This window comes from Anopheles stephensi, chromosome X (assembly GCF_013141755.1).
Source record: "Anopheles stephensi strain Indian chromosome X, UCI_ANSTEP_V1.0, whole genome shotgun sequence".
In the NCBI taxonomy this organism is placed as follows: domain Eukaryota; kingdom Metazoa; phylum Arthropoda; class Insecta; order Diptera; family Culicidae; genus Anopheles; species Anopheles stephensi.
The window spans coordinates 11,120,629-11,145,000 of NC_050201.1; the positions used below are offsets into that span (position 1 = coordinate 11,120,629).

Genomic DNA, 24,372 nt, shown 5'->3' on the forward strand with positions numbered 1-24,372 from the left:
CATAGTGTAAAACCATTGCTTTTGGTTTAAGTTCTGCAAGTTCTTAGAATGATTTTTGTCAACATTTTTTGTGAGCCACCAGGCGCCTCCATCAAACAAGACAATTATTTTTTCACATTCAATATGTGTATTTACTTCAAACCTTTACAATTTAAACATTTTGCGGAGAAAAAAAAGACAGAGATTAAAATTAAATTTAACATTCAGTTTTAATTCCTATTCGACCCTCAGCAGGCGGGTTTGATTTCGGTAAAATTTTCCAACACAGATGGTGCTGAATGCCGTGTGCGCTCGCACAACCGTACAGTGAAAATAACCCCTCGCGTACACCACACTCACTCGGTGCGAATTGAAAATGTAGCGCCCTGTCGTTCCACAACCCTCGATGCCTCTTTTTGCTCGCTCTCTCTCTCTCTATATATATAACGGTCAGCAGCCCTGCAGCATCCACTGCGTTGCGCTGCTGCTGCGGGGAATATTTTTCACGAGCCACCTCGCCCTGTCCACCCACCTTGTTCCACCTCGTCACGAACGAAGGAGCAGCCAACGGGCATATTCTATTAGCAGGTGCAGCACCACAATCTACACGCGGGAGAGAGCGTTTTGCTCGCGAGCCAGAGCTCGTGAGTGAAGATCTTGAAAAGAGCGTAACGCAGCGAATTGAAGAGAGGGAGAGAGAGAGAGTGCAGATCGATATCGTTTTACCGACACACTCATACAGTGATGCGCACGGGCGCGGGCTTTTGCACGACCTTCCTGGCAATGTGTTTGTGTGACAGGCGTGTGAAACAGCATTCATGCTTCAAATTTAAACAAACATACTACGATTAGGGTTTGACAGAAACATTACTTTTAATTACTAAGGACTTTCTGTAGAATATTGAAGCATCCATGCGGATGGTTCGTTTTTGGTGAGGTTGAGAACTGTTTTTTCAATCTCCCACTGGAATGCTAGAGATGGTTCGGGTTGGGTGGCAGTGAATTTGTCCTATTACATGAAAGACTACATTTTTGCGCTCTCCAAGCAAGAAACAGATAGTGAACAACGACGAGTACAAACTAGACGGCGACTAGCGAGCGACAGAGAGAGAGAGACAGAGAAAAGGAAAGGCTTTTTAAAAGAAAACATCAAGACATTGAGCGTAACGGTTTGCGTTCTTGGCTGGCGAAGCCTAACGGATCAGCAGAGAGCGAGAGGCTCTTAGAGTTTTCCATGAAAATTTCGTGAGGACATTGTTTTTTTTCCCGTACATACGCTTACCATTTTCCCGTTTACATTTCATTCACTCACCGTTTCAGCGGGTTCTCTCATTCGTACCCACACAGACATACAAACCGAAGTCAGATCAACTACGGAGGTCCTGCACTGCGTCACTATTTGCTCACTCGTTCCTTGCTCCATCGTTATCTTACTCTAGCGCTTCTTCTCTTCACTGTGCTCCTATTATCTCCTATTTCACTCAGGGGTTTTTCTTCGTACCTAGTTGCTTTCAACATACCAACTAGAAGCGAAAAACAAGGATATTTGCCTCCTAGACGCAGTATGATTTACACAACGTAATTCTTTACATATCGCTTTAAGGTTTCGGTTTATATCAGGGCTGACTCGAGCATATTGGTTCGCTTTAACTAACCGAATCAAAATATCTCTAGACTCACCCCCACTGAACACATACAGGTGAAGATGCATTCCATTACACTTTTGATGATTCTCTGTTCACGAAATTCTGTTTTTCTTCCACGCTATCAATTCTCTCTCTCTCTATCACACTCTCTCTCTCTTTTCCATCTCTCTTTCCTCCCTCTCTTACTCTTTGTTTTAAGAACCTCTTTAAGCGAAAGTTTTGCCAGATGGATCAGCTTCGGATCCACGTATTTCCACGGACAAAAGCCCACCAGAATGCTTTCCCGCAAGCTGGTCGGAACCGACTCAACTTGAACTCCCCCCCCTTACCCCGGGAACTCGACAGTTCCGCTTACCTTTGCGATTTCTCAAGTGCTCGTTATGTTTGCCAAGACCGGCACCCCTGCCTGGGTTGCGGTGAATCTTGGCCGAAGAACGCCAGCGGTGAAACAACGCGGCTCAAGTGCACAAAATGGTGCCCGATTGTCGAGTGGTAGACAGGCACTTGGGCTGTGGGTTGTTTTCTTCGCGGAGGTTTTTGTTGTTGTTGCTGCTGTCGGGGTTGCTAGTACTACTGCCGCTACTATCACTTGAACCCGATAACGGGCGTTACGGCTTACTGGACCGATATCCTACGGTCGTTTCAATAGAAGGACTAATTTTCATATCTTATATTAGGAACATTATTTAGGAGCTTCAGAAAGCAAAGGAAATTTTTTATAAAGTTTTTACACTTGATATATTTATACTTTTATAATCAACGAATAACTTTAATATTTTTTGTCTTTATCTAGAGAATTTCAAAAACCTAAAAATAACTTCAAATATAAACCTTATTCAAAACTATTATTTAAACAAAAAAATCATTCGAGATTTTAAACGATAATCAGAAATTATCCGTATTCTTCTTCTTGAGCTAACGACCTCTTGGATCGTGCCTGTCATTTATGGTTTAATTATTGATACCGGATAGTTGAATAGTCAATCTTCACTATGTGGAAACGGCTCAGATGAGTTTTGAACCCAGGTCCTGCTGCGTGAAAACCGTCCAAGCCTATTTGTTGTTATAGTTCTCTAATTTATCCTTTTTTTTAAGTTCTACAACCCAAAGAGTTCTAAACCTGTCATTTCTGGCTTGTATGGTTTAGAACTTCTCTAATTATCTTAATCACGACATTTTTTTATTTCTGTCTCTCTCTCATTCGCTCTCTCTCTCTCTCTCTCTCTCTCTCTCTCTCTCGTTTAATCACTCTTCAATCCATTGCATTATTGCAGCTACGCATGCCTTACCAGCTTAACGAATTTAATCCTTAAGCACAAGGTTCTGAGCCGTCCATTTTGAAATAACAAAACCACCATTTTAAATATAACTTCTATCAATTGAAACTTTTCTTTAATTTCTGCATTCGAAGAAATCAGCATAAAAAAACTTTTAAAACACACTGAAAACGATCAATAATGTAAGAGTGTGCACCATTAACGCTCCCACAACGATCTATTATGCTTCAAACTGTGCGCCATATTGGAATGTAACCTAACACGAACACTTCCGCCCCGTACCGAGCATGCTAAACGTTTCAATATGCATGTCTGAGCCCCGCTTAGTGTAAGGGGGTTATGTTACACCTCCGAAACGCGTGGTGTATCATTATCCGCAATCACGCACCACATCCCTTCCCGAGATCCTTGCGACTTATCTTAAAAGGGAGGCAATGAGGGTGAGTTTTTTTTTTTGTTGTTGTGTGCAGTAAATGCAAAGGGAGTTTGTTAGAAGAAAAGAAACAGCTGGCAATCTGTTTTTCTCTCCCTGCACCGAACCGGCTCAGCCGCTCCGAGTCGGGTTTGAAGCGCACTTGAAAGATTTGTCTCGAGCTGAATGTAACTTTCTAGTTTCTAGCATCCATTTTTTTGCCCCCTTTCTACACTTATTCTCACCTTACTGCCGCACTGCCGGATGGGTGTAGTTGCGATACTTATCCTCAAGCCTCAACGAGCAAGAATTCTTCGATCGGCAGGAATGAAATACAAAATGCGCAAATGTGCTTCAACTTCGAACTGGGGCCCTCTCTTCTCCCTTTCCCCGCCATGTTCTCCCCTCGTACCCCTTTCCCTCTACCATCACAGCCACTTTGCTTGATCAATCAAAAAAGGGAAAAGGCATTGGAATGTGGCCGAACAGCGAACGTTCGCAAACCAACAACACCGGGCCGGGCTTTGGCTTTTGTGTTCGGTTCCGGTTTAAACTCCCCGATCGAGTACGCATCCGAGCACGTGGTTCAGTTAAAAAGAGAGAAAGAGAGCAAGCGAGAGAGAGAGCGAGAGCGAGCGAGCGATAGGGTTGAAGGTGAAGAAAACAGCGTCCATTATGCCCCAAATGTAGGTAGCGCGTGTAAGATCTGTCGACCTGGTGAACTGTTTAAAACAGACGTAGATATCTCCCATTTCGGGTGGCCATAACGCTCTCTCGCTCTCTCCTTTTTTTAACGTATCATTCGCTCTCTCACACACACACACAGTTAATCCGTTCGTAAAGGATTCACTAGTGAAGCAAAAATTTCACAAACTCATCTAAGCTGCAATGGGGTGAACTAGGGAAAGTTCGCTTACCAAACATTCCAGCCCTTGGTACCTTCGATGGCTAATGCTTGACCTTTTCGCGTGCTTCCGAAATCGGGCTCGCACACAATTTGCCACGTACTAACCTGTCCCGCTTGTTTTTGCTGCCACGGCATCGGATGCGCTGTACAAAAGGGCTGAAAGGGCACTCACATTAATCAATACTCATTAGTATAGATTTGCACAGCCGAAAAGCTTCACAGCAGCCCTTTTTCTCTCTCGCATTTCAGCATCTCTCACTCGCACCCTCTCTCTCGCTCTTTCTCTCGCGTTGGCAAACTGCAAGCTCAGTGAGGCAGATGCCTTGCGGGGATGAATGTTTCATGTGAAGCACCCAGCGCTGATAGTTGCGTTGCGTCGGTTTTCTCTGTGTTTCCCTTTTTTTCCACTGTAAAAGAAAATTTTAACAACAGAAGCCCTGCACAGCCAACTCAACCGAAGCCAGAGACAATAATGGGCTGCTAGGGAGCCAATAAAATTCAAACCCTCCGTCCTCCTTCCCCCCTAAAACCCGTTGTACCCATCTAGTCCGAAATGGACCTAGCGGTAATGTGATCTGGCCCAGCTGCCATATGCATTCTTGGTCCCACTTTGGCACACCAACAGCATATGCGACCATTGCATATGGCTGCTTTATTCGCTCATTTTATATGAGCCTTTTTTCCTCTTGCTGTATCGTATGATTAGACCGTTGCAGTAGACCTTTGTCCTATGGTGACTACTTATTACTGTTTTCTTGGTTTCGTTTTTGTTTTCGTTTTTTTTTTTCGTGCTGCTATACGGACAAAAAAAGCAGGACACACAATGATGAAAAATGACGCACGGTGCTGCTGTGAAGATTGTTTTAAAGTACGGGGCCGGAGCCTGACTGCTCCCGGCGAATTCTTCGCTTTTGGAAGCGAAAAGCGGCTGTCCAAGGCTACATAAATTCCATGCTGACCAATTGCCGTGTTTGGTATGGGGTATGCGAGCGCGTGGTCCTTTTTAAGACTATTTTAAGTTTCATCCTGAAGAAATGCGACAAAAACATCTTTTTTTTTCTTTGGAGAAGCTCGTGTGCAAAAATGTTCGCCTTAAACTTGAAGACTTTAAGGAGACTTATCAGGACTTTACGATAGGGAAAAAAACCACCCTAAAGGGATTGATTTCATTCTTCTATCTGATAGCTCTTCTACGTTATTTTTTTTTTCTTGAGACATTCCTGTGGCAATCTTCATAACATTTTATTGTTAGCCCTAATCTTGGTAAGTTTCAGGGAACAAGGCTGAACTTTCCAATAGGGGAAAAACAACTCTACACTGAATTGATTTCAATTTTTCATCCGGTAGCGCTTTCGCTAGGCAAATCTCCATCGAGACATTCCACTAAAAGTCCCCATAAAGTATTGTGGTGCCAGCGGTCATTTCGTAGCTAGCGCTGCTGCTAGCAAATGAAATCTCATCTAATCAGCCGGTGTTGTTTTCCTCCCACCCGGGAATGCCGCAGTCTCTGTCCGGTTACAATCCACACGGCAAGCCACATCACAACAATGCGTCCAACACAAAGCCCTGCTTGTTCTGGCGAGGTGCGTTCCCCACCGCTGCAAGGCCAGAAGGAGCCGCGCGCGCGGGGATTATCGGAACTTTACGGTTGGTGTGTACGGGAAGAAAAAAATCTGCTAAGGTCGGAAAAGAAGAAGAAACCACGCGAAATACGCGAAAGAACGCGTATCGGCAAGAAAAACGGCTGCTGCAAAGAGCGAGAGAGCGAAGACTTCACGGAGCGTCATCATGTAAACAACACGCACAGGTGAAGAGAGCGCGAGAGAGATCGTCTACGGTGTGTGTTTGTGTACGCGCTCTCGTGCAGGTGTGCTTTAGCAGGAAAAAAGCCCACACACACACACATACGCACATGGAAACGTAGCTACACGAGCACATGCTAGCGTTACTAGCGACTCGCGCTGCCATAATTATGGCGCTGCAGCATGTTTTGCGCTGTGGAAATGGGAGCTTGCTGTGTGATGGTGGGTGACAGCAATGCTGGGATGCTGTACATCCGTAACCATACGGAGGACTCTACTTAAAAGAGTCCCAGTACTGCAGCTTACGATGAACCAATATCCAGATATTAGGAAATAATTGGTAGAAACAATTTTGCTTCAAAAAATCCTACAAAAAAAATCGAGGAAGAGACTGAGATTGAGCGTGCGAGAATGCTCTCCTGCAATTGCGAACTCTCTGCCTGGAAGCTGCAGAAGACGTCTCTCTTTCGCATCTCGCATCTTGGGTTTTTGGAACAGTGTGAGTGTGTGCGTGTGTGGCAGTGATACCGGGCAACAACTCTCACCGAACCAACAACAAATAAAAGCTACAACAACATCACTAGCAGCAGCAGCAGCAGCAGTAACACTAGCAGCAACAGCAGCAGCGACTGCGGCCTTCGGATTTTTCGGCACTCTGCTGCAGCAGCACATCCTTTCGGCTTCGGCTGCTGTGTGCCTTCAGTCGGCATCCGCACTCTCTGTCACCAGCAGTCGGTGTAACGTGTCGCGCTGCTACTGCTGCTACTGTGCGCTCTCCGTACGTGGCCTGCCCGTGTCCGTGACGTGTGTGCGTGTGTGTGTGCATTGTGTATTGCACGGTTGTGTGTACATCTGAGGCTGATTATCGGTTCGGTATATCCGAGATATATATTCAATAATGAAAGTCAGAAAGTTCGCTTTGCTCCGGGGCATTCTGGACCGCTCATCCATCAGCAAAACGATCAATCTAGCGCCCAGCGGATGTTGGATTCCAGCTGGCAAGAATGGGATGCGAGACGGCACTGCACCAACCACGCGCTGGTGAAGCCGTTCACCATTCGCTGGCAGCCTAATGGAAGTAGTGCGAATAATGGACGGTGTTGTAAGGGAAGCCTTAGGCTAGGCTGGTACAGGCTATAGTTATAGGGGTTTACTCGAAAGCTGCCCGCATGTGTACAGTGCAAAACCTTCTTTTTGCGCTCCTTGTCCCCCATACGCTCGCTGTGAAGAAGATGATGTGGAGCTCTCGTTCTCTACGTGTGTGTGTGTGTGTGTCTCTCGCTCGCTCTTCCTTTGGGCTAAGAGTACTGACGAGCAGCGTCAGTACGGCTCTCTGACCTTTTCCCGTATTTGATCAAGCTCGTACTACCCGTTCATCTTACGAACTGGCCGTTCATTTCTATCCATACTCCAGCGTCCATGTGTAGGGTGCAAGGCTCCGTGTGTGTGTGTGTGTATTCTTATTTTTTATTTATTTAAATTTGTGCTCCTCGTCCTCGCTCGCTCGCTCGCTCCACCCTCGACGGTCGTGATGCCGGGGATACCGGACACCATCAGCTCGCAGTTAGTGTGCAGCGCACACATCCGCAAAGCTGCAAGTGCAATCCACTGAAGGACATCCGGAGCATATCCGTTTTACAATACAGCAAGCAAGCAAGCGAGAAGAAGAAGAAGAAGAAGAAGAAGAGGAGGAAAAACAGCGCACACACACAAACTAAACACTCACACACACACGCAGGCAGACACTCGCACATCGGGCATCGGAAACGGGCTAGACAGTTGGACGCTGCTGTTTTGGCCGACACACACGCTGGTGGGTCTCTCCAGACACGGCCTACGACAGTCGCAGGCCAGAGGTCGGACCAGTGCGCACAGTGCCTTCCGTTCGGCTGGATGTGTATGTGCACGCGTGGGGTGTCTGTGTGCGTAGAGTCCATCCTAGAGTGAGTTGTGTGTTGTTTTTCCTTTCCGATACGTTCCGAGCTTTCGTTGGTGCGCTATTGTGAGGAAATACTGCCTGCCAGCTTCACGATTTTTGATGCCATGAGCCGTTAAGCAGTGTGTTTGGGTCGTACATCGTACAGTTGGTACAATCAAACATCAAAGTTTCTGTACGTGAATGTGTGTGTGTGTTCGAGCATGCATGAAGGATTTTGCTGAGCGTAAACAGATGCCCTTTAGGGCATCCCGAGATGCCTCACTACTTTGAATGTTGGTATAATCCCTGCTAACCTTCAGCTAGCGTTGATGATTCTACCTCACTTGCTTCTCAGCTTCAATTCTAGCTCTTTTGCTTTCAATGTTAAAAGAAATTCCCCTTCCGGTCAATATCTCTGGTGCAGTGGAAAGTCAAATTTGGGCCCCAAAAGTTATCCATTCGTACGCACCGTTTGGTGGCCTAGCATTTTCCGCAGACTCGCTGGAGCCTTCAAGAGCATCGGTGATCGGCGGCTGTGTGTATGTAGGTGTGTGCGTGTGTGTGTATGTTGAGAAATCAAAAAACACCATCATACGCTACGGCACCGGGAGCAGAGAGTCCAGAGCGAGCAGACTCTCGCAAAGAAGAGATTCGCGTTATGACAGTCAACTCTCTGCGGTCCTCATGCCATACTACGCTAGTATTTTGTACGGCAAAGATTTTCCTCCAACAAAACACAACAACAACATGGGGGGGGATATCTATCTGTACCTTGCACAGCATCACACGCCTACCGTGTGGAGTGCCATGAGAATCGTTCGAATTTGAAGTTTTAAACCGTCGGAACCGTTGGCAAGTGTAACGCTTTCGGTAGTCAGCAGATTTTCGTGTGACTTCGAGGTGGCGAGATTCAAGATTTGGAATCAATCACGCACACACACGAACGAATCACACTGATACGCGAGGCCTTCAGTCTGCCTTCAAGAGAGTAAGCTAGAGAAGGAGAGCGAAAGAGAGAGAGAGCGAGAGCGAGCACTCCTGTGTACACGAGAGCGAGAGCTTTGTTCATTCTCGCAAACGATTCACAGCCGAGAATGTAGGGACCAGCTTTACAAAAGGTGAAATGAAAGCACACGCGATACGCCGTACGGACAAGACACATATCATATTTCGGTGCGCGTGCTGGTCAACCTTCTGCTACAGGGAGAGGTCTCTGGTGTGTGTGTGTGTGTGCGGAGGAAGGTGTAGCACAAGATCACCCGGCTTCAGGGAGGATAAAACGGGGGGAGTTTTCGGGAGAGGCCAGTGAGTCTGTGTGTTGGAGCGATCTCTCCATGCGGACGGCTGAAGCTCCCTGCCCGGACGCGTTGCAAAGTTGCAAAACTATCGCACGTGAACCGGTCAGAGTTTCGCACACGACCGCTCCACTTTCGCAGCGCGCTTCACCCGACCGAACGTCATCGGTCGGTGGCAACCGTTTGCGGGGAGGGGTTTGTTAGGATCGGTCAACCAGGTTACTACGCTGCCAGCGACGAACAGGAGCATCACTGGTCGGTCCGGGTTCCGGTTGTGTGGACTGTTAGTCCTCAGCTAGTACGCACAACGATCACAGCTACTAGCTACGTTCTACCGAGTGTCATCTATCAGCATACTGGTGTTGGTGTATTCGCGCGTGTGTGTGTGTGTAAACTCCTGCTCAAGTGTGAAGTTATCTACCGAAAAAGCCCAGTAGCTCAGACCAACCCAAGTGTATAGCAAGCCAGTTTGAACAAGACTTTCTGCGTGCGAGCGTCGTTTGCCGTTGTCTGTGAGGCTGCGAGGACCTACGCTGTCCGTTCGCTGCCCAATGTCCAATATTTTATTCCAACTTTTTTTTCTTCTCCCTACCATCGCATCCCTTTCTAGGACGCAGTACACAGTACAAATGATTCCGCGCAGTGCTCGTGAAGTTAACTAGCACGCGTCTAGCTTTATGAACCTCTCGGTCCCGGGAAGATGCCCCAGTGGCTAGTGTGCTATCAGGCCCCAGCAAAGCGATCAGTTTAAGTGAAGAAGCAAAAAAAAAGTTAATCAAAAAGCTCTGAGAAGAAATCAATCCTCTTACACGTGCTGTGTGTGTGTGTTCGGTGGAATTCGGTGTTTCGGTGTTTCGGTGTATGTGTGTGTTTTCTGTTGGTGGTTGTTATATACCGGCGAAAGTAGGCCGCCGACGTTGGCAGTAAAGTGTTGTGCGCCGTACACCGTTGCGGCTAGGAGGCTCGCGTGTGTTCTGTGTGAGATGCCTGTGTGCTTAACGCACGCTTCCAGCCGCATGCTGCGAGTCTGATCCCGTCCCAAGAAATCGTCGACAAAAAAAAACACACACACACACAAATCGAACTATCAACCGCAAAACTGAAAAAGAAAAGCCCCAGCGATCAGGCGCAAATACCCGCAATCAACTGTGAACCAGCAAATTGGGAGCAGCAGCATCAGTAGTGGTTGCAGTAGTAGAGCGCGCAACACACGCTTCTACTAGACGACGTCCGGAGTAGTTTCTCACAATTCTACGCTAAGCAGTCGGCGCACTCCTGTCACCACTAAACCCCGCCTCGTGGAGTGTACTGCGTGTGACGACTCTTGCCTTCCCGCACTCTTTCTGTCGCCTTTTCCCCTTCCCTTTCTATCTATCTCTCTCTGTCTCTCCTTTAGCCTATCCTTCCAATTTTCCATTTTCCAAACATAAAACAAAACAAAAATCAACCCAAAACCCGGAAAGCAAGATACAACCAAGCCGCAAAGCAAAAAAAAACAACCAACTCCCCAACGCGAGAAAACCTTGACGTGAGAAGGCGTCTCACGCCCCCGGAAATCCAACAACAACAGCAACAAAAAACAGCAACACACAGCACAACCCGCTCGTCTGTTACGCCCTTACGCCGCTAGCCAACGACAGCAAAGCCAAAGCCACTATTGTTGAACCATTGGTTACCTATTTAAATGCAAAACCATAATCTATCGCAAAGATAACGAAAAAACGCCGTGTAATTCGGCATCAACCATTTCTCCGATAGATTTTGTTGAGAAATGGGGCCTGACGCCAGTACTTGGGCCCAGACAAGAGCCAGTCAGTTGCGGTGAAAGTCAGACGAGCGGTCAGCCCCCTCTTCTTGCGGACAGGTAATTCGACCGTAGCCCGGTGTTGGGTTTCTTCCCCTCCGTTTTAACTACACTATCACTAGACAATAGTCGCGCGAACGCCGCATTATTGCGGCGCTATCTGTCGAGATCGGCCAAGATCTGCGGCAAAAACGGTTGTGGCTCATCTACATAAAAGCAATCTACTGGTACGCAGATCGTTCCGTGTCTAGGATGCGGAGTGCATTAATCAGGACGGCCAAGAGATGGTCTTGGGACGTGTCTCGCGTGCCATGGATTGCTCAGCTCACAAAAGTAGGATATTATATCGCCCAAAGTCGTAAACTCGTACCCTCGCGAGCTAATGTACCGCGTCGGTGCAGCTAGACGTACAGATCTAGCCGGTATTTTGTAGATCCATGCTTAATGTGCAACGATAGCAGCTCTGGTGGAATAGCTCACTATTCGCTAGTTTATAGACATTTTATTGTTCAATTTTGGTCCATTTTTCGCTTTGCACCCTGTTAAAAACTCTTCACTACACCATCTTTCACTCTAGAGCTCCGCTCTGCTGCCAAGATTTGTTTTCTCCTCCATGCTCGCCTTCTGCCTGGAGGATCAAATGCAACTCCCCCAGCAAAAAAAAAATGGAGACGGTTTTGTGAAGTATCCGAACCCGATTAGCTAAAAGCCACGTGTGGCACCCAGCTTGGAAGGGCCATTAAACTGAAGGAAAACATTTATCTGATCCAACAGGGCCACAAAAATGGCAAAGGCACCCATTAGAAAACGAAACCATGACCATCGCCACCAGAGCTCGCCACTCGCATTTGACCGGAGCTCCATTAAAATCTTGGACGAAGTCGTACCCGGAACTCCTTTTAGAACCGGTCAGGACCATTAAAAAAAACCCCCTCCGGTGACGGCTCTGGTTTTCGGAGTGGCGTACAATTAGAGCTCCCGAATTAGGACAAAAGGCTGCATTGACGCAGCGAAATTGCGATGCATCATCATTCGGTCGTTGATGAGTTCACGGTTTTCGGGGTTGCACTTCCATCACTTGCAGTCTCGGCTAATAAAAACGGGGGGGGGGGGGGGGGGGGTTTCTGGCGCCGGCTTATCTGCGGTGGCTTGAAGACGGGGAAGCAGGATTTCCTCGGACAGCGGAACAGGAGCATGTGTTCACTCCTAAAGCGGTGAAGAAGCAAACCATACACACGAACACAGCGTACTTAAATGACGCAAACGATGGCAACGATTCCCGGGACGCCCGTGTGTCCTCGATTTGCTGGTGCCGTGACGTTCGTCCTGGACCTGTAGTGTACTCCGAAACGGAAACGAGCGTGTGTCCGTCTCCTTCGTTCCCCCTTTTTCGTTTGACTGATTCGCTGCTCGATGTTAGAAGTTTAAATTTATTTGATTTTTATTTCCCAACAGCAATGCAATGCACAGTGCGCTGGGGCGAAGTGTTTGCGGGTTTGCGATTTTTATAGTAGCAGCCCTTATCCCCGATTCGATGTGCGGTGAATCGAATGAGCATTTACAATTCCGATTTGCGTCCGTGCTGGCGCGGACCGGACCGATGGTGCGATTGCACCACAACCATTCGGCAGTGGAATTGACCGTTAAAAATTGGATCATTATAGAACCCAATTGGCAAACGGGGTTGTTTCGCTGGTGGACAGATAATGCTAGGGGGGGTAGGTGGGGAGGACTAAAACTTTTCGAGAGACAAACGTGTTTTCCCTATCTAGGTCAGCCGGTTTTTGGCTAGATAATCCGCGTGTTTTGCACACATTTATATGTGTGTGTGTGTGTGTGTCATATGATGCAGTTTTTAGTGTGTGTGCCCTTTCTTGGCTTGGTCACCCTTCGTACGATGGAGACCGGCACCATCTGCAGTTACCGTTTGGCACCAGCTGTAGCTTAACGGAGGCTGATGCCGTTTTCTTGTACGATTCTTCTTGGTGCTTTTTTCCCCCACAGCACATTTTGGTTCATCTTCTGCTTCCCCTAAGAAAGAATGCTTCCCAACCAACCAACTAAATAAAAAAGGCAGGAGAACAAAAAACCGGGACAGACCATAAAACACTGGAACATAAAATGGCACATTCTACGCGGAAAACCTCGCCTTGCGCTGAAAATGGGATTGCAGGGAAGCGCGGATAGAGGAACCGGGCGAGGGGAAAACATGAATAAAGCTCCAGCTGGTGGATCGAGACCCCCGGGGCGGGAGACCGAAATGGCACAAAACCACATCCGAGTGCCGGGGTACCGAATGACCCAAATGTTTATGCCACTCAACCCTAGGTATGTGGCGTCACGAGGCACGATCTGGGCGAAAACGCTTCCTCGGGTCGGGGCCACCGACTAATTGCTGCCTGGAGGCAACCTTTCCGCCCTAAGTGTGTGTGTGTCACTCTCTCTCTCTCTCCCTCTCTTTGGTGGTGGGCTTGATGTTACCGCACCGCGGTACCAGCCATGGCAACAGGCCAGTTTGTACAAGAAGTCGACTTTAGCAGTATCGTTTTGGGCCTGCCTGCCGTTCTTTTTAAAAAACAACACCTGCAAAAATGTGGCTTCCCAAATTTTGTCCTGCTCATGATGACGTAGCTATACGGGTGGGAAACAGATTTCGCAATGCAATATGGTAGCAAGATGGACGTACTGTCGATCTAATGTACCTAAATTGTACTATGAAACATTCTTCGCAAATGTTTCCGCAACGGCAACATACATTTAAAGTCGATTTGTTTATAAGTTTTTTCATAAAACTGGTATACAAATATTGCATAGTTCCAGGCGTCCAAATCCATCATAGAACTCCTCACCTAGTCTTTGAGAGTACTTTTTAATTCCTGCCAACACTGTGTCAATGTACAGCTATACTACACTTCATACGGTTTTAGCTAATTCTTTCAATAAGAAGGGCTCTTACGCCTGAAAGTATGCATTAATTTGAAGTTACTGATTAATATTCGGGAAGGTTGGAAAACTGATTGTAACCCGTTCTTTGCACTTTTTAATTCGATTGTATAAGAAAAAACTTTCACCTGAATCATAAAATTGCATACTTCCGGGCGTTTAAACCCAATAAAAAACTGCACTTATCGTCTTTGAGTGGGATATTTTATTTATTTTGCCCAGTCAGTTCATTGCCTTGATTTAAACTTCACAAAATACGTCTTAAGCGTATAATATTAATAGAAAGTGCTTTTGCGCCTAAATGAATGCAATAAACTTATTTTGAATTTTAATATTTCCTTTTTCGGTTGGTGTTGGAAGCAATATTTTTTCGTTTGCTGTGCACCATGCCCTGCAAAGGTTTTGAAAAACTGGCATCTCGAAAACATTGCATAGTTCCAGGCGCGCAAACCCAACACTCAACATCGTTTCTAAGTGGGTTTTATTTTTTACTTTTTCTAAGTGGGTTTTACTTGATTCTTGCAACGCTTTACAACTGAATGCCACTAAATTCGCCATTTACGTATTATTTCAATGGGAAGTACTCCCACGCCTGAAAGTATGCAATGAGTTATTTTGTAATATTATTACTGTTCCCTGTTTGCAAAGGTGTTGGAAAATTGTCGTTTACATTTTCTGACTGACTTTTTAAAATGTTGCATAATTGCCAGGCGCGCGCACACCTCTATAAAAAAACACCATCCTTCGTTTTTGATATAGTATTTTTTCACTTTCTTTTCCCCCTTGTCCTATCATCTGATTTTCCTCGATTCAGCCATGCTATAGTACTGTGCAACAGGGGCAAAAAAATTATCAAAAAATCTTTCCTATGAAACAAAGCTCAAATCTCGATTGTCTAACATTCCTGCGCCGTTTTCCTGTGGCAATGGACAGAAAGGCAAAGGCAACAGTCACAACAACCAATGCACAATTTGCCACTCCCTTTCGGTGGATTTCTATGCGCACGGCGGATTTGTGCGAGAAATGAAAATTAAATGCTTTAATCTCGCCAAATACCATCAGGAATCCATGGCCGGCCACGATCGGCCATCCGTTCATCCATGATTGAGCGATTTCCATTTCATTCCGTTCGGCCGAACGCACCCTCAGGAATGCTTTGCGTTGTACGCACTCCTATCCCACCCCTGCCGCTACTCCTTCGTTTCTCTACGGGTAAGCGCCACGCACCACACGCAACCACGCTGCCCACAAGATGGCTTCGTGCAAAATGGCGCACCCAACCGGAAGTCGATACAGGCCATTTCGATTACGATTTACGACGCCCAACACACCGAGCATAAAATGAGCTCGTCACCGTGTATCCTCCCCGTTGTACATCCTATCCTCCCCTTCCCTTCGTTCCTCAATCCACACACACACCATTCCATTCCCGGAGCCCGGAATGCGTCCATTTTCCAGCTATCCGTGAAGCACGTTTCTAAGTTTTCACAATTAATTATGGCTTCCTCGGGCGCAACGGACCGTTTCGCACCCTGCGCAAGGCAATAGTACAAAACAACAAAATGACTAGATAAAAGCAGATGCAGCAGTAGGAAAGAGCACTGATGGAGGGAAGGGGGGAAGGGGAGGAATGTTGGAATGGGTGGCGTAAATGGGGGTGTGATATCTTCTGCGCGAGGGAAAATAATAAGCTAACGCTGTACATTTGTTTCACGGCCACTGTTAGCCGTGCGGTTTCCCTTTACGAGCCCTGGTGCTTCGAAAAGGAAACAGAAGAAAAGCAAAACAAAACACATTTACTGCTTCCGGCGCATTGAATCAGGTTTTCCAATAACTTGTTTTTTACCCCGAACGAATGGAAATTGTTTGGTTGCAATCTTTTTTCTCCCCCTTTTTCCTTCATGCGTTCCCCACACAGGTACGCTCTAGATTGTTGTTTCCAACTCGTCGCTGGCTTTTATTGCGCGAGCTTCATCAATTATACTTTTATTCCGCCTTAATCGATATGATTGATTCCAGAAGCACCGGTAGCAAAGCCAGCAGCGAGTACAAATCGTTTCACAGACCAGGACGCTAAACAGACGTTTGGTAAGCTATTAAAAAAAACATGGCCGTCCCCGAACGTCAGGCCTGAGATGCGAACAGTTCTGTTAACTGTTCAAGTTTTTTCCGATCATCTTTCCCTTCGGCCTCCCCGCACTTGTTTCCGGTTCTCGATCGATTGTCATAGATTTCCGTCCCATTTACCGAGAACTCCCCGGAAAGCGGAAACAAATAAAATGTTTTCCGCCTGCCACGCTCGCACCAGCCCCGGGCATGTTGAACATGCTTCGCTGGCAAGTGAATGGCAACTGTCCAAACAACATTATTAACGATTGTCGTGATTTACCTTTACAGGGTTCGTATTTAAATCAATTTTCATTAGGGATTTTGACTGCGCTGCCGGCTTGGGATGGGGACGTAGACGTTCGGTTTTCGGCAAAAAAGTTCTTCTGCCCCAATGTGGGAAGGGATTGGAAAAAAGCAGGTCGGGGAAGGACAAATAAAATTTATATTGAATATTAAAGCGAAAATGTTGCTATTTGAAACTGGTGGAAAATATTTTAAAATTATTTTTTTTGAAATTGAAATTATTGTGAGTGACAATTATTGTACTGTTGCCATTATGCACCAAGCAACATTTTTCTTAAACTGTTTTTCATTGTTAAGCAGCTATGATAATTAGCAATAATTTATGCTTGCATCAGACAATTTCATCAAACACCAGACGCCTCCATAACTAGGCGTCTCCATCGATAACAACCAATTAATGGTTTCTATAAAGATTTCAGCTAGAGAAAATCTGAAAATCACCTGCTCCTGTCAAGCAAAAATAAACAGTGAAGCTGAAAATAGTTCTCAAGCTTTTTACTTTGTACATAGCGTTTTGATAAACTTTTTAGTATAATTTTGCTCTAATGTTTAAATAAAATGTTTCAGTTTAAGCTGAAATTGAGCTATGATGTATAAGCCACAATGCATCACGATACTTACAACAACAAAACTGGCTCAGATCACCAAAGACCCGAATTGGGAGGGAGCGATAATTTTTTAAACTACATTATTTGACCCATAAAAATAATGTCGAATAATAATGATTGTAGTTAAGTAGCTAAAATACTTATTATGAGCTGTTTACTTCCTTTCACATCACTCAATAATAACCCATCTGTTATTTATTATCGAACCCTTTACCAAACACCAGGCGCCTCCATCACCAGGCGTCTCCATCGAATAGAATCAATAAAAATTAAATTAGCAATTATTTCTTAAAACCAACGGTTCCACACAAATAAGGCAAATCAAATCATAATTCTTCCGTTTTAACTGAAATTTGCCTTTTGCTGTGAATTGTTTTGTTGCATTCACTCTGCTTAATTACCGCTAATTCAAGCATACAATCGAAACATTTAATCAAATGCTTCCTACCCGTAACACCTGGCGCCATTTTGCCACGCATCAAATAGCACCGAAACTACAATCGATCATCAAATTCGGTCAGTCGGCCACACATTTTCAATAGCACCCATATGGTTTGATTTGGCCAAATCGCAACGCCCACCCACGGCGTGCTCGGAAACCATTTTACAATGCACCGGCACACTCGTTACATTTAAAACGCGCTTGCATGATTAGCGAATGGATTGGTAATTAGCTTAATATCGCACCGAAACCGAGAGTGCTTTCGCACGGTGCAACATTTTCGGTGGAACTGCCAAGGCCAGAACACTCCGATGCAGCGGCCAACGGTGTGCTCGAGCCTAATAAAACAAGCTTCGCACAACATGTACGTTATGCAAATAACAAATCATTTCCCAGCAGCACACACACACAGCCATCCACAACCGGTGCTGTCGCTTCCATGGAAATGATTTCATGCATTGCCCAGAATCCATCCAGCGGTTCCGGCGAACAGGGCCCCCTAATTGGGCATTGGTTCCGAATTTTGGCGAAGAGCGATTTAATTAAAATGAGTAATTGGACAAATGACGGGAGGAGGTTTGGGATCGCATCGAGGATGTGCTGCATCGAATATTTATGTCGGCCTAATTTTCATCCTTGTGACCGGTGGCATTAATGTGGCTTTCCGAATTTGTTACAGCGGCACAGCATCACCAAAAGTCAACCAGCAACCATTTTACTCTCCACTAATCATCTGTTTTGATGGAAAAATCAATACTAAAATTAGAAAAACAAGCAACAAACACACAGATTAGAAACCACATCGAAAATAACGCTTACGTAAAGTGCGGTGGTTATGAGGTAGATGAGAATTCGGTTTCGGTTATTCATTAAGCGGGCGTCAAGATGAACCTTAAAAAAGGATTCATTATGGTCCCATTTGACCGACAATAATGTAAAATCTCAGAAGGCGATTTTGTTACCGCCTGCCACTATTTATTATCTTCCGCCTCGTTTCGTCTTGCTTTCCCGTACATGCAATCATTTCAATTCGATTGAGCAATAAAGAAAGGGGAACTAAACAAGAAGAGCGCAAAAAAAGCCACCGTCATTCACTTTGGCCAGCTTTCGGATGCTGGGTAAGGCGACCGAAAATAGAATTGTGAAGAGGTCGGTGTGTATGTGTGTGTGGGGCAAGAAAGTGTCCCTCTTCCAATCCCCAAACTTTACAGCCCACTTTTCCCCCGAGAAACCGAACGCGAAACAACACGAAGGAAAGAACTCAGTCTCCGGGGGGTGGTGTGTGGGCACACCACACAAGAAGGGATGAAAGGGAAGGATGAAAAGGGGGAAGCGAAGTGGTTTTGCTAAAAATAGCGAACTTTACCCTGTCTGCCTCGCTGAAATCCTTCAAACTTAGCCGAGCGGAAGCACGGGGCAGGATATTACAGGACTCTCAGGTTTGGAAAATATGCTTCACGATGAGCAGACGATGGAATGGAGGAGGTGGGAGGAGAAGGGTAAGAGGGGGGGAATAGAAATGCTTTTCCCCGTACTGGTGGTATAGGTGGGCTAACAATTGTGGGCTGAGTGGGAAGAATTCTTGGTCCATTCATTTCGCAATACACCTTCCTACCTATCGGCCTGCTTTAACCTGCCTGTATGTATGTGTGTGTGTGTATTAACACAAATCGCAGGGAGGGAAAAACTTTAGCTTTTTTCACGGGCGAGAGGGGGGGAGGGGGAGAAGGAAAAGCGAACATCCAAATCCTTGCGTTGCGAACCAGCGGTAAGGGCACTTGAGCAAACGCAGTTTTGCGTCATTATGGCGCACCGCGTTGGTGTTGGTGTTTGTTCGATTGTTGTCACATTTTCATCACGCCAATAAGAACCACCTTAAGGGAGTGGAGGCGAAGGTGAAACGGGGGTGCAAAGGAAGAACAAAACCATCCAAGAAGCAACGCACCGTTTGGCGCCGTAGTGACGGCATCAGCGAGCCAACCAAATTGCTGAGCGCGGATTGACAAAATCCAGCCCTGAGGAGTTTCAAAATGGTGGATAAACAAAATGCCGAAAGTGGGGAAAAAGATCCAAAAGTGGAAAAGTTTTGTCGACCGCACAGTTCGCTCTGCTCGCTTGTCCACTCGCGAAGCAGAAGGCACAGTTGTGAAGTGCAATTTAAAAATAGGAAAGGATACTCCGTTTGCATGGAGTTGTTCTTTTCTTTGTGTTCTTCTTCTTTTTCTTTTCGGCTTGAGAAAAAATAGCTTAACGCAGGATTTGCTCTCATCGCGAAAGTTTTCAACCATTCACCCATGCAATGGCGGCAGCATCTCCCATCCCATTAAACTACGAATATCGAAAACCGCAATTCTTTAACCTGCCCGGCAGACATCTTGTCTCCATTCGGATGCGACGTCAACATCCGGCATCATCATGGCGGCTTTTCTCTTTTCCCCTTCCACCTTCATCCTCATTTGCTTTAGGACGGTGGCCAAGGCAAATCGTGACCGTAAAGCACCAGGCGCCACCGTCACCAGTTACGGTTCGTCGAGTCCTGAAGAAGTGTCTATTTTTAGCATCCACCAAATCCGCTCCTCTACCTTACCACCGCCTCGTTTTTCGCTGGAAATATGCTGGTGGGAATGTTAGACCAAGTTCCTATCCTATTTTTGTTTTGCATCTCGTGTTTCAGCGCGTGAAACGATTCAAAGGGAAAAGGGAACGGTCTATGCTCACACTCACGCGGAACTAATTTAACCTTAATCAATCAGAACCTCCAGATATTCCTGGCAAGCTGCGAGTGTCTAGGCCCCAGGCGTACTAGTACGTTAATCTAGCGCCGTAAACGGACGGCGTATTGGCGAAGTGACGTTCCCTAATTACTAGAGCATCCCCATTAGTGTGCACCCAGCCAGAACGGAGCAAGCCGTGCTGTGCCGATATTCACAGGCAACAGAACCTCTCACTAGCACCTCGTCAATCATTGCAAGCCGGACTCGCGATTGGGGCTCGGTCGAGGTGGGAGCTAATCCAGATTCTAAGATCCGAGGGTGTGTTGTGCTGATGAACTGGTGCGCGCCACTGACTGACGCCACTAATCCGAGTCCGGGAGCATCCGTCCTCTGCCGGCCCTTTGAAGTACGCGCGATACGCGGGTGAACCGTCTAACGCAGATTTTGAGGGTCTCTCGCTCGATTCGAATCCGGTTTGGCTCCGTTCGTTCCACTGCGGAGCGATTGATTTGTTTACGACCGACAGTCAGCGTAAATCATCATAAGATTTCTTTCGCGCTCGTACGCTCGTTCCTTCTCGCTTACCCGTGCATGCGCGTCTGGAATGGTTCCGTAAAAATAATTGATTTATTGGTACTTTGGAGGAGATATTTTTCTCCTTTTCTTCGAACTTTTTTTTGTTGCTAATACATTTTTCCGCGTCTTCTTACTCGTCTGGCGGTGTTATGTTTATATTTATCGTGGTTGCGCAAAAGAAGAGCAAAACATACACGCTGCTGCAAGCAGCGTACCAGCAGCCACAGTGCTCCTGCAAATTGGGAGAAGGCAAACGGTGCGGTATTCGTGCCCGGATACAACATTTGTGAAGCATATGTGCAGTCGTGTTTTGTATTTCCTCGAAAAATAGCGTCTTTATTAATAATTTTAACGTAAAAGTGTAAGACCGTAAACTAATCCATGTTTTTCTTGCTTGCTTTCTTTTCCCCCCACTGGCACGGTCCACAATCGTTTCAGGTCTCTACCCAAGTTGAGCAGTCAGGATGAAGAAGGGGGGGCGGCGCACGGTTTTGGGGGAGGTCATACTCATTTTGAACCAATACCACACGATCACGATTTCTGCGAGAGAGTTGTCATCAACGTAAGTATTTTGGAAATTGTTTAAAATTATTCGAATTTCCTTACAATGCACACATAAATTACAACAACAAAAATTGTTACAAAATTGTCATGAAGAAAAAAAACAGCTAACTTGAAAAGAAGAACAAAAATAATTTGGTAAGCTTATAGAGCGCCAACAAGGATAAAGGCATATGTGGTGCCGTGACCAGGATTTGCCTCAACTAGCCTCAAATTTCTATAATAAAAAAGGTGAAAAATGAAATAAAATTAGATAAATAATTATCAAAGTCAAAATTCAATTTAAAAGGAATTTGTTGAAATAGTTACTAGTGAGGGATACGCGTGTTACGCCAGTATTTATTTGTTGCAATAGCTTACCACAGAATTTGTAGGAAGGATTTTAGCTAATAGCTCGACATCGTCTTGGTGCCGTGACTAGGATTTTTTGATCGATCATCTGAAATCAGCTGTTATAAAAGAATCTGGCTTTAGTTTATTTTTAAATAAATTTTTAATTGTTTAAAAAGTTCCTGTTAAAGCAATACGGCCAGGCCGTTCTTTATGAATAAGAAAAAAAGTTCCTGTGATCTATATACTTATTAAAATTCAATTAAAAAACAAAATTAATAGAAAATACAAAACAAATTATATTGGTGGTATATAATGCAACTTAACAGTAATGTGTTTATGCAGTAATGCAACTTAACAGTAATGTGAATTTTTACGTAATAAGAATAAGCATCAAATACCAGCATTTTATCATGAGCTCTGCTCAACAGTATAAGAATATGTTATCGATTCTCATAACGCGACCTTACGACATCATCTTGGGTGCCGTGACCAGGATTTGTAAATCGCTCATCTAAGTTGTGCTTATGTAAACGAACCAGTTTAAATATTACAGCTTCGTTCTGGTTAATTTTTTTTTTTTAATTTTATTTCAATTATTTTTAGAAAATAGAAAAATATAAAAAAAATCATGAAAAACAACCAAGATGTAACGATAACGTATCAGGAAGTAGCTCCATCCTATAATTATAATTTGAGCTCAGAAGTATAACCTAGCGTAGTAACTCACGGCAGCGTTTGCTGTACGACACACCACCTTGGTGCCGTGACCAGGATGAAATCTAAAATTTGTTCGGAGATGTAGGTTGATTAGCCGAAGCTCACTACAGATAACCTTACCTTGCAACGGTGTTTGATACATTCTCTCACATTCTCTCTCTCTCTCTCTCACCCACTCTTTCCCCACCCACAGGTCAGTGGTTTGCGGTTTGAAACGCAGCTACGAACGCTAAACCAGTTTCCCGATACTCTACTAGGCGATCCGGACAGAAGGCTGCGGTATTTCGATCCGCTGCGGAATGAGTATTTTTTTGATCGGAATCGGCCGAGCTTTGATGCCATTTTGTATTATTATCAAAGCGGTAGTATATATCAATTCAATTTCCCCATCAGCGCCATTAACGGAAGTTTGTTTTAAATTTCTCTCTCTCTTTTCTTCTCTCTTTTCTCTATTATGACAAACCTTCGGTTTTTGCCAATAACCACTCCACCTCCCAAAATCTTCGGTTTTTCACGCTCATCATCGGCTCCTTTCGAACCACCAAAAAAAAAAACCTGGCACCATCTCACCATATGCGTCATATCAAATAAATATAACGAAATCAACCACCAACCAACCAAAATCCCTCCGTACAACCTGAAACACCTGCCTGCAACACCTGAATATATAAAAAAAAATCAAATCAACCAACCAACCAACCGCTTCTTGTGAAACCAACGCCCATCGCCCACGTGCATCGTTCCGTCCTGCAAATAAAAAAAACACACACACACAAACCACACAAACCCCACACACACACGCATACGCTTACACCACCTGCTCTATACCCACATACACGTACACCAACCAACCGTACCCTTTCCTTACGACACACAATCTCACACACACAACCACACTCCTGCCAACCATCGAAACCTGCGTCCGTGTGCTTACAAATGTGATTTTTGTTTATCTGTGTACTTCTTGCTTTTATTTTGTCGCGCGCCATTTTACTTTCCAACCCTTTCCTCCCCTACCCCTTTTCTATTCATCAAAATCCATTTTGATTTGCGATCATACTTTTCCTACCTTTTTCTCATTCCCTCTATCATCTCGTGTCCCTCTCTCTCTCTCTGTCTCTCTCGTTCTTTCTCTCTTTCCACCCCCCCCCCTCACCCCTCTCTCTATACCTCTTTGAATTGTCTTGGTCAACTTTTATTGTTTGTTTTTCCCTTTTATCCGGCTCAAAACGTACCGGAATGGTGGTTCGCCCTGTTCGCACTCGACCATCGACCCCCCCACCCAAAAAAAAATACACAAAAAAACACTCTCTCTTTCTCTCTTCTCTATTGCTACCATCTTCTCCCTTGCTCGATCCCTATTCGTTTGTTTGTTCGATGTGTTTTTTTGTTTTGTGTTTTTTGTTTCTTATTATGGTTTTGTCTTACTTTCTCCCTCTTTTCTTATACAAAAAAAAATCAATTTATTTACCTTAAACTTAATTTACTTACCGTTAATTTTCTATTCATCGCCATTTTACAAATCAAATCAACCAACAAAAAAAAACAAACCTTCAATCACTGAAACCATTGCAATATTGTTTAAATGTTTCTAAAATAATTTAATTCGAATCCCTTTTTCCATGAACCGAAACCACTCACTGTTACTGATCTCATCGACGCAAAAAAAAAATCAAATATGAAACAAAACAAAAACAACCAAACAAAAACCACGAAACAAAACAACCAACCAACCAACCAACAACGACTACAATTGTGATCTTACCACAAAATCAAACAAAACAAAATCTTCCATCGCCAACATCAACTGCAACGCCAAACAACAACAACAACAACAACAACACAAACACACTTACACTAAACAAAAAACACACACACACACGAATACACTCACATCAACACACACCACCTCGTGTCGTGGACTCGCTCTGAATGCCCGGTTCCCAAGGCGGTCGATTACGGAGACCAGTCAACGTACCTTTAGATGTATTTAGCGAAGAGATTAAGTTTTATGAATTAGGCGAAC

The 24,372-nt window shown here is 45.1% G+C and overlaps 1 protein-coding gene across 10 annotated transcripts in view; it reads left to right on the plus strand.

Moving 5' to 3' along the window:
* The window catches only part of LOC118507132 (potassium voltage-gated channel protein Shaker), a 175,520-nt gene that overhangs the window by 117,999 nt on the left and 33,149 nt on the right, over nucleotides 1-24,372 (plus strand). For 7 of the 10 annotated variants that reach the window (XM_036045168.1, XM_036045216.1, XM_036045190.1 and 4 more), the window contains 3 exons: nucleotides 21,174-21,297; nucleotides 22,540-22,711; nucleotides 24,295-24,372. The exon at nucleotides 24,295-24,372 is cut by the window's right edge and continues 19 nt beyond it. In XM_036045168.1, coding sequence (XP_035901061.1) covers nucleotides 21,174-21,297; nucleotides 22,540-22,711; nucleotides 24,295-24,372 — 374 coding nt within the window. Of the gene's footprint in view, nucleotides 1-7,882; nucleotides 7,967-21,173; nucleotides 21,298-22,539; nucleotides 22,712-24,294 lie in introns of those variants that run through there. The other 3 variants (XM_036045183.1, XM_036045177.1, XM_036045226.1) reach the window with 2 other exon arrangements.